Source organism: Fulmarus glacialis, unplaced genomic scaffold, assembly GCF_000690835.1.
Source record: "Fulmarus glacialis isolate BGI_N327 unplaced genomic scaffold, ASM69083v1 Scaffold46446, whole genome shotgun sequence".
Lineage (NCBI taxonomy): Eukaryota > Metazoa > Chordata > Aves > Procellariiformes > Procellariidae > Fulmarus > Fulmarus glacialis.
This window is the reverse complement of record NW_009217100.1, coordinates 1-10,543: the sequence shown is the minus strand read 5'-3', so window position 1 is coordinate 10,543 and position 10,543 is coordinate 1. Positions and strand designations below refer to the sequence as shown.

The 10,543-nt window shown below is 42.2% G+C and overlaps 1 protein-coding gene across 1 annotated transcript; it reads right to left on the bottom strand.

Moving 5' to 3' along the window:
* Positions 1-2,870: 2,870 nt before the first annotated feature.
* On the bottom strand, positions 2,871-10,301 carry SETD7 (SET domain containing (lysine methyltransferase) 7). Its single transcript, XM_009579528.1, has 7 exons — positions 10,015-10,301; positions 9,698-9,899; positions 7,628-7,817; positions 5,866-5,947; positions 4,615-4,732; positions 4,168-4,325; positions 2,871-3,196 (listed from the first exon to the last, which is right to left on the bottom strand). The coding sequence occupies exons 1-7, from the start codon at positions 10,299-10,301 to the stop codon at positions 3,016-3,018; spliced, it is 1,218 nt and encodes a 405-aa protein (XP_009577823.1). The 3' UTR covers positions 2,871-3,015.
* Positions 10,302-10,543: the final 242 nt, after the last annotated feature.

The window sequence follows — 10,543 nt, the reverse complement described above, 5'->3', positions numbered from 1 at the left end:
TGACCAAGTTAAGGCATTATTTGGAGTTCTGTAACTAACCTGTGGTTGAACCTGTGGTTGCCAACGCACACCTCTCAAAAACCTCTGAAGGACACACTGAGCCCTGAGCCCTTTTGCTACCCCATGGTAAAAACCATCCCAACCATCTCCACTCTAACAGACCACAAAGAAAAAGAAAACAAAGAAGAATTAAAAGGCTTGGTCCTGAATCAAGCCAAAGCAGCCTTATAATCACAACTTTTATAGAAGGTTGGTCACTGAAGAAGGGATCTAGAGGAGGACCAACAGATTTTAACAGAGCAGAGAGAAAAAGGACAGTAGAGCTAACGGAGACAATAGCCACAGCCGTGGCATACTACCAGGCTACAAGCATACACAAGAGCAAGAGAATCTGCTTGACTGTCACCAAATTAACAGCTTTTGAGAACACACAGAGGATACCTCAGTGCCTTTTTTTTCCTAGCATTTCCCTATTTTAGGATGCAATCTTCAAACCTTCAAAGCACCTATCTTGTATTTATCTCAAAAATCAGGCAACGTGAAGACTGACAAATCTATTAAAACATAAGCAACACCACACGAAGAGGAGATAGCAGAGGAATTGGAGACTGATCAGGAATGAAGCCAAAGGAGCTCTAGAGATCAGAACATTCTGAGCACGATTCTCTAGCGGGCACAAAGAGGCCAGCAGTCCAAAGCAGGTTATCAAGACTGTGGAAGGAGCTACCATCCGTTCACAGCAGGGTTCAGTCACATATCTTCCCACTCCTCTTCCCTGCACGTAACTTTGCAAACTTCACGTTCCTGGCAGAACAATCCACAAGATGCACACAACAGCTTCCTATCAGAGAGGCATGCTTTTCTGCAAATGGCTGAAACAGCAATGATCTAAAATAATGACCTGTGGGCAGGCAGGGAAAGATCAAGACATGCATATTTCTTTTTGAGGTTCGTTTGCTGAAGCTGTGCTGCCAATCGGCCTTTGACAACTCTGCCTCACCTGAGAGGCTCAGTCCTGTCTCTGCACACTCAGCTGAGTCCCTGAGCTGTCACCTCTGCCAGCCACCTGCCTTGGACAAGAAGCGGAGCTGTGGCCTGAGTCTCCAGCGCGAAGAGATGGGTGATCTCAAAGCTCACATTCAGATCACTGCTGGAAGAGTGTCAAAAAGCCCTGAGCCTACTTGCCGCCCCCCCCCCAGCACATGCACAGAGTAGCTTTTGTGCAAGCTTAAATGGTGAGATGGTGGAAAAGGTTTGTGATCAGTCACAGGGACTAGCTAGAGCCCCAAGTTAGAGAGGTTGTTATTAATAATTCCTAACTTTGTACAGGTACCAAAGCAAGGATTCTCAGACTGCACAAAACAGCAACCTCATCCTTCCACTTGCAGGTACCAACCCAACACATTCTCCATGTCTAGCTCCCCAGACAGCCAGACACCTCCAACCGTTCAAGCAACCAACCAAAATGTGTTGCAATAGAAAGGTAGGTCTGATTTCCAAATCATTTATGTTACATATATACAAACTTTTTCTTTAAACTACAAATATTTAAAGAAAGTGTTGCAAAAGCATTTGAGTTTTTCCTAAGCTGCTAAACCCAAAAGAGAGCATCGGAGTCCCAGAAGGGCTCCAGTATCCAGATCGAGATGATACGTTATTTCTCTCTCATACAGCATTAGGCAAGACCAGTACGGTATCTGAAAAAATGCACAACAATTTCCCTACCCCTGAAAAACCCCCAGAACACAGCCTTGCAGATGAATATTCACAAGCCCCCACTGTTGGCTGCAACAAAGCTATGGATTGACTGCTGTTTCTAAATATGAGCAGTGAGTAATGTTTTTACATTCATTGTTTGTCTTTCAAAAACAATCTTTTCACATCTTTTTTTTTTAAATCTTATTTTGATATCTCATACTATATTAATTTACTGTGTCTTAAACCAGTACTACTAAAAGACGGCTACAAGGCTATATTCTTTGTCAACGGAACACATACAAAAGGTACACTCTCCTTAACCGAGTACTACAGCCTGCCCTCAAATACTACACCTCCTTTAAGAGAATTCACGTGAGATGCAAGCATCTCATTGCCAGAATTTTTGCCTTGAGAACTGGCTGCTTTAACAGGTGACATACACAAACCAACTCATGGACACTAATGCAAGTAATGTGCTTGCCTTCCAGAACATGTACTTCTGAAAGTCCTTCAAAAAGTGAATCGGTTCTCTCCTTTCAGAAAATCTTCATGCAAAGAACAGCTTCATTTGCGTGTCATAATCATAAATTAAATAAAATAAGCCAGCCGCAAAGGCTAGATAAATATTAGGTTTGGACATGTTGCTATACTATTTAGAGAGCCACAGAGACCAACACACAGCACTCTCACATACACACACAAGCCTTTCCACTAGTTAGAAAGGATTTTCTCCTGCAAAAGAGGATTTTAGAAAGAACAACGTTCAGACAAGAGGAAAGGGGAGTTAAAACCCAGCCTCCTATATGCTAATAAATAAACTGCTCTATTGCAAGATTCAGATCAAAGGTTTAAAAAGGCAAAATTATGCTACTATTAGAGAATATCAAAATATTACTGTTATCATCACAAGTGGCATATATGCAAAATGCAGTTGCACAATAATGCCTAGGCAGATAGAGAGCAACACTAAGTCTGCCGACTAAAAGTGAACGATATACCCATTTTAGTTTTCTGTCTAGTCTTTTGGCATCTTTGCATATGGTGCAAAAGCAGAAGCTACCAAAGAATATCACGTCCCGTATAGAATATTAAATAATTTCTCCAGATAAGACTGGTGCAACGCTAGCTAATTTTAAATCTGCTATGAGTAACACAGTCAAACCTAGTTAGTATGCAAGAAACTTATCTCTTAACACAGAATGCAAAGTTATGATGCAACAGCATGAACAATCCCTGGTTGTCCAGTTTTCAGTATAAAGGTAGTGCATAGATCCAAGTTTCTGTTTCAGTTTGCTGAACAGAGAAGGAGCTCCCATTTCACTTCTGCTGGGCAGCCTGGAAAGCTTTCAGTTCCAGCTGGTACCACTCCGGTGCTTCTGGCCCGTTTTGCCCAACGGGGTTGTGATCGTATCCGTAAGCCACTGTTAATTCTTCATCCTTCTCCACAGCCCTGATGGTACGGATACACTTGATAGGCCCAAAACGAGGGTGAACAAACCTAGACAAAGAATAAAACACCTTTGCTAGGCTTAGCTGTAATTCACAGACACTGTTAGCCCCTTTTATAGTTTCAGAAGTCACTCACAGTTCAGAATAATATGACACACTCTGGTATCAGATGAGTAGATTGCTTTGAGTCAACCTTATAAAGACTTAAGTAATAAGGGCAAAAATATTGATATATTAAAGCAGCTTTGTGTATCTCTATTATTTGAAGTTTTTCAATGGTCCTTGTTTGTAATTGCTTGTTTGTAATAAATAAGTAAAAGTTAATCACTGCCACATGCCTTGGGCTTGCACGACAGGAAAACAGTATAGATTATGAGAGTCTGGAGAGAATGGAAAATTGCTCATCTTAATTTCCTCAATACAGGTTACCTACCAAACAATCATAACTTCCGTACATCTTCTCCCAGGGTCCCACAGTAAAGGGAACTGACTTATTTAATGAAGGAAAACTATTTTCTACATATATATCTCCACAGGTCTGTTCATTTATAGGTTGGTATGAAAATATTTATACTCTCAAGCATATGTATACATCAAAAGTTTCATAGTGCTCTGCATGAACTGTAGAGCAGCAAGATGCTTATTTTTTTAATTTCAGAAATGACAGCACATTTGATGGTGCTGGTCAAGCACCTGTAGTTCAGCAAATATGGTGCAGTCCTCGCCAAGTTAGGACTTAGAGAGCTGTGCTTATGCACTTTAGAATCAAGAGGCAGCTCCTAAAGTTCATGACAAAATTAACACAGTGGCAAACTTCAAGATACTCCAGGGTGTAAGTCCCAAGAGACATCAAGCACCCGCAATGCCAGCTGGTTTCCAACTCGGTCCAGATGAGCAGGAACTCCTTCAGCGCCTGGACCCCTTATTCCCAGCCCCACTGGCTGCTCCTCGTTCAGCTGCCCAGAAACACCCCGTGAGCCCGGGCTGCAGCTCCCATTCCGAAACACGGACTCTACTTACGGGTCATAGATGCAGTTAGGAGTGAAAGAATGGTTGGCCTTATGCCCCAGCGAGGCACAGTACTTAGCGGCGTGGTTGTAGGGCTCTGGCACGTCTATGACCGTTTCGTCATCCAGGGATATTGTATTTCCATTGAGGGCCCAGTCTCTGCTGTCTACCTAGTTTGCAAGGCAAAAATCCAGTATGTGTGTGGAGGGGTCAACTTTGCCAGCAGTTTGAAAGCAAACATTCAAATATATGCAACTAAAGCTTTTTGTGTAAGTCATTAAAGAAAAAAACACCACCACTTTTTTTCTATATACATAGGTGAGCATGCACGTTTTTTCAATTAAACTCCATCATATTAAATCTTAAGTGTGGGAAGGGGGTGGGTGTAAAATCCTACTATAAGAAGTAGTTTTCAGAAGGAGCAATGAAAATTCAGACTGACTTTTTTCTCTCCTTTACCTCCTGGTGTGTAATTCGCACTCCGTTGTAAAAGGACATAACTGTACTGGCTTCTGCTGCTATTTTCGAAAATAATCCTTCTCCAGCACTGGAAATAAGAGAGACATCAACATAGACCCTACAGGGGGAAAAGGGCATGGAATTAGTGACTGGCTACAGTTTTCATGTTCAAGAAGTATTATCACAACACTACTGGCATAAAGACTAATACTTCAATATAATAATAAAACTAATAATAATAATTCAAAACCTCCAAATGCAACTCCTTCTCCTTCCTCTCTTCCATACATTCTCTCTATTTTGGCAAAATGGAGATTTGGTGGGAAGTGGGGGCTGACTTTATCTATTAGTTTGAAATTTTTTTTTAAAGTGCCAATCTACTATTACTCCTCAATGATGGCTTCAACTCAGGAACACCCTCAATAATATACCAGAATCCCAGAGGAGGTCCCCACTAAGCTGAGGTTGCTGGTGCATATATGCACAGATTATTACTCCACTCCACTGAGCAAGAGTTTTCAAGGTGAAGCCCTAGACCTTCGAGCACTTGATGCAAATGAATGCCATTTTACTAATCACTTACTTAGATATTTGAGAGTATCAGAAAAGGACTACAATCGGACATCTATAGACAAGGCCTCTTAAAAGTCTAGGCAAAAGTGTAATTGTGGAATAGCCATGGAAGAGATATCACTGACTGACTACGGCAAGAAGACCATGGCTGAGCAACGTGTTTTGACATTACAGGCTTGTCACAAACAGTATTTCACTTTCCTCTAGCTCGATGATTTACTCTTGCCACTTTGCTACATCTGTAGGGAGAGGAGAAAACTTTGTAAACACATGCCATCCAGTGAGACACACTGAAGACAGCACACTGCAACCTGAAGCTAGTTACACATCTAGAAAACAGGGAACAACGTACTTTTTTGCTCAGAACGTTGTAGGTGTGGGCTATTAGTGGAGTCCAGGACTTGACTGAACATCTTTGAAATGCTAAGATTAAACCACCCTAGTTTAATCTCTTAAAAAGTATTGCTGTGTTCTATCCACTAGAGTGCAATTTTATTATGCGAGTCAGAAAGAAATTCAACCAAGTCAAACGCTGACTGATGGGCAGTAATGGGTTCCACTTCACAAACCCTTACACATGGGCTTTTTAAAATTTTGAATGAGAAAATTAGGCCCTAAATATGTAATGGCAAAGAAATAGGGACAGTATCGAAAGAGGGAAGAAGAAAAAAAGCCTACCTCTCTGACTCGTAAGGATCAGGAAGAAGTGCATTTGTAGAAATGCAGGATGAAGTAGATTTGTCAAAACTGTATATTGGGCCTAAAAAAACAGAAATCAACAAAGGAAATAAACTAATTGGCAGTACTGAAAGCACGCAACCCTTAACTTAATCAAGACATTCAAAAATTAAATTTTAATGACTGCAAGAAATAAATGTTATGCTTCCAAAAAAAGGTATGAAACAGAACCGCACCTGTAAAAGGTCTTCAGTGAGATACTGTTCCTTGATTATTTTTTCCCCTCAACATACTATAGTAGCAGTATTATCACAAAAAGGTGACATATATGTTCTTCAAACTACCACCTTTTAAAGGAGGACTGGACAGTCTTTCAAACTGACCTTCCCAGAGTCTCTAATTAAAATTAAAAAGTAAAGCAAAATTTAAAAGTATATATTCAATAACACATTAATTGTAAAAAATCTTGGACTATTTCAAATATGAAATGTTTTCTAGTCCAAATGCTGAAGAGACTTCAGCCAGAAGATAATGTTCAGTAATCACAAAGTACGCTTGCTACAATCATTTATTTCCTGCCATTAATAGGCAACTCAGCGGTACAGCTCTAACCATATCCTTACATCCCGCTACAATCAACTGCCACAGGACTATCTAGGAGATAGGTTAAGATGCAGGTGGAAATAAGATGGGAAAAACCCCCAAAACACAGTATTACAAAGTGTGATAAAAGGCCATTGTGCCTGGTGTCCAAGATCTGTTCTGGCTGAAAGCAGCTTCCCCCAGAGTGTAATTCAATCCTATTTACAAAAGACAGCTGTACTCTCTCAGAAGCTATCTTTTAAGTTAAATTTTGAATTGCTATCACAACTGACAGATTTAAAAAATAAAAAGTTAAATGCATTTACTTCTCAACACCTTTTCACTGAGTTTTATGTTCTTATTTCATATCGAGTGAGATAATCTTTACTGGCAAAACAGTAAATGTGTTAGCATAGTCCCTGTTTATTGCTCATGGCCCTGCTTGCAGCTTACGCCACTCACCTCCAAAATATCATATATATCTCGGAGCAACAAAACTACTCCAGAACTACGGGCCCAAGCCACCACCGCCCTGGAGGAGGAGCACCGGCTACATGGGTCAAAGGCAGCACCCTGACCCTAACCACTTCATTGCCACTTTCTATCAGCAGGACTAGGCAGACTGAAGGGTGCTGGTGAATCTGACGGTCACACAACAACTGAATCTAGTTCACTAATTCCAATCCCTGTGTCCTTTCAGCCCCATAACACAGATGCCAGAATATTCACAGTGCTAACATTCACTTGCACAAACCCAACTGACAGAGCTACAACCAAACCACGGCCCCCCTCTCCACTTTTAGTTATTTTACTAACAAAACAAAGCCTGTAACTGTGTCAGCATTAACGTGGTTAAGCAGGTTCTCATGCTGGCACAGATGGCAACGGTGTGTGCGACAAGCAGGACTGCGCCCATGAGCACGCGAGAGAAGGGTTATGAAACGCAATTTAGCAGCACCACCGCATGGATCACCTCCCGTTTGTTCCCAGGGCAAAGGAATCGTTCCACGTGCCTTTCTGTCCAACTTTATGATTTAGAAAAAGTGCTCCTCACTATTAGACTTATTCTCTCATCACAGTCAGCCTTTAGAGTCTCTAAAGGCAAACAGCATAGAAACTGAGCTGTTTGCAGCGAAGGGCTGGTAGTGAGAATACAAGTTTCTGTATTAGCTGAACTTACTGCCTGGTACTACTTCAAACTGAGGTTTCCCATCCTCTACAGATGTCAGAGTTGCCAGTTTTGCTTCTATCATTTCTCCATCTATGAACCTTCCAGAATATGCAGTCTTTCCATCAGGGTACACATAGGCTATTTTCTCTCCAGTCATCTCCCCTTCTTCATTCACTTCTCCCACAAGGCTGCCTCCATCCTGAAAGCACAGGCAAGAAAGAAAAGGCAGAGCATTTAGTTACACTTTACTATCTTCAGTAAATCAAAAAGATTTTCCCCAACCTTTTAAAGAAGCAATCTAAGCTACAGTAAGTTCAGATGTGAGCTCATGAAGAAGCTGGGTGAAGTCATTCCAGTCAGGGTAAAACTGATAAAAGAAATGAACGGGGTTTTCTACATTGTTTGAAACAGGCAAAACCCAAGGTCTTTCCTTCCATGTGACACAAATACTGAGTTTCAATTGGCAAAATTTTTATGTGAACCGTCTGCGAACCAAGGCCCAAAGCCACACACAAACTTTGTCTGAGTTTTCTTAGTATGATACTGTGCTGGAGGAAAGAAAAAACTAAAATGCTGCCTTGTTCACTGCTAATTCATGGTACATCAAAAGACTTGAGCCTACTAGGAAAAGAAAAAAAAAAAAAAAGGAAAAAGATTTGCTGGATGACTGGGAAGTTTCTCCATCGCCAGCACCTCCACAATGTCAGGTGGTACTCGATGAGAACAACTCTTTGCGGAAAGCCATCATCAGCAACACTTTTCCTCTCTAAGCATTACACATTTTAGCCCTGGGCTTTGCCATCTGTGATTTGCCTGCAACTCCGGTTAGGTCTATTTACAGAATTGCAGAATGAGATGCATAGATTAGCACAGGTCTAACGACTTCAGGTGTTTATTTCAAAAAGGACAAGGAAACATCTTCAAATAATGCCCTGGAGCAAAAACAGCAGGTGTGATGTGGAAACAGACTGATTTAGATCAAGATCGCTACGCATAGACTCTATTTCAGAGTGGCACCATTTTGTTCAGCTGCAGGGATGAAAGAGCTTCAAACATACCATAGTAAGGAACAGTGAATCTTCAGTTTGGGTAAAAATTTGTGCACATAGTATCATGCACAGAACCATGCATAAATAATTGTTTCCATGGCAAAGGTTTTTTTGAAACACCTTGCATCCTTTAGTCTGGCACGATGATAATGATAAACAACCTCTAAATATCCACATATCCAGAAGGTACAGCAACACTTTGTCAGCTGGAAGATGAAACAGGAGACATATGACCTGAAGGGTCAGCTGTGTGTATTTTACGCGTGAATACTGAGAAACTGCTACTTGTTTGGCAGCGTACACCAAGCATTTGTTGATTCTAACACACAGGCTTAACGGCAATAGTGAAAACCAGTAAATAAAATGAACTGCCAATGGCAAGCATTTGAAACGAATCTGCAACTAAAGTATGTGCAATATGTAGCACAGAAATAGATTGGGTTTTGACCAGCAGCTTAATTACATGCAGATGTTTCCTCCTCCTCAGCACAAGGTAAAGATTGAAAGGTTCAAGTCTAGAGTGTTGTGTAAGGCTGAACAGGAATTAAAATTAAAAAAAAAAAGTTACATCTGATTTGTTGGGGGAAGCCAGACTTCACAACATACCCTGCAGGAGTGGACAAAGTCTCCCCTCCTAGTTAAATAACAGCAGCAGGTTGCAATAGCTTGCATGGCTCCCACGCTCCTCACCTGCAGTCAGCACTGCAAAGTGGCAAAATCACCGGCCTAGCCTTCCCAAGGAGATACACATAAATGCACTTCCAAGGGGCTGGGTTCCCTGGAAGATGAAAATAGTGGAGGCATCTCACAGCCTTGCTGAATCTTGTCTACTGGGCAAACATTCAACACGGAAAAGGTTTAACTGTATGCTGGATTATCCAAAATCAGAATGCACAGAACTTCCGCCCCAATTTTTGTGTGTTGACTTTTGGATAGCTGGGTCATGGTGGATATTTGTTTCAGCTGGGGAGAAAAGATAGATACATAATGGTGCTATTCTGCAATGAAGAGAGCAGGTGGTCAGGCTTACCGGGTAATAAATCCAACAAACTCCATGTCGAATGTTGTCTTTATACTGCCCTTTGAATATCAGCCGCCCGTCACTGTCATACTCCTGGGCTGGTCCATTCAGCTCTCCATCCACGTACGTGCCATGAAGGACCACTCCATCCTCATAAGTGTAGATTCCCTGGCCTTGCAGGGCGTCATCAACGTAGTACCCTTCCAAGGTGCTGGTAAAGAGAGAAAGAAAACAGCAGTGGAAGACTTTGCACCTCTCTAAGCGGTGAACCCAAAGCTTCGACACCAGCACGACCCTGTTCCTCTCCTCGTCATTCTACATATTACTGGTACAGAGAGGCTGAGGCGAAACCTTCAGGAAAGTCAGGTCCTAGGAGGAGGTAACTGTTGACGCCTGGTTTGCTATTGCCGAGTACTCTACAACCCTCCCCAAAACGCACACCACCACTGCAACAATCACAGCTTTTCTTCATTTTCCCAGTGGCCTCGCTCCCAGAGCCCAGGCTGTCGCGGGGCAGAGCTATGCGCAGGTGGACTGAGAGTTTGCCGAAAGGCTCGGCGGCGGCTGCCGGGGCTCTCTCGCTGGGACAACGCTTCCAGCATCTCTCCTCCATCCCCGCCAGGCATCACCATCCCCCACGTCTGAAACTCTGATGCATTTGCCAGTTTCAATCAAATTGGAGGGGGACAAGGGGAAGGGGAGTAGGAAGCTAAACCTGACTTCTCTGGAAGGCCAAGATGAAAAACAGACACTTTTTTCTCCGGACCTCCAAAGGCAGAGAACAACTTACGCTGTCCTTTCACCGGGGTGCGCTGCATGGGCACAGCATTATTCATCTAAATTACATTGCTGAGC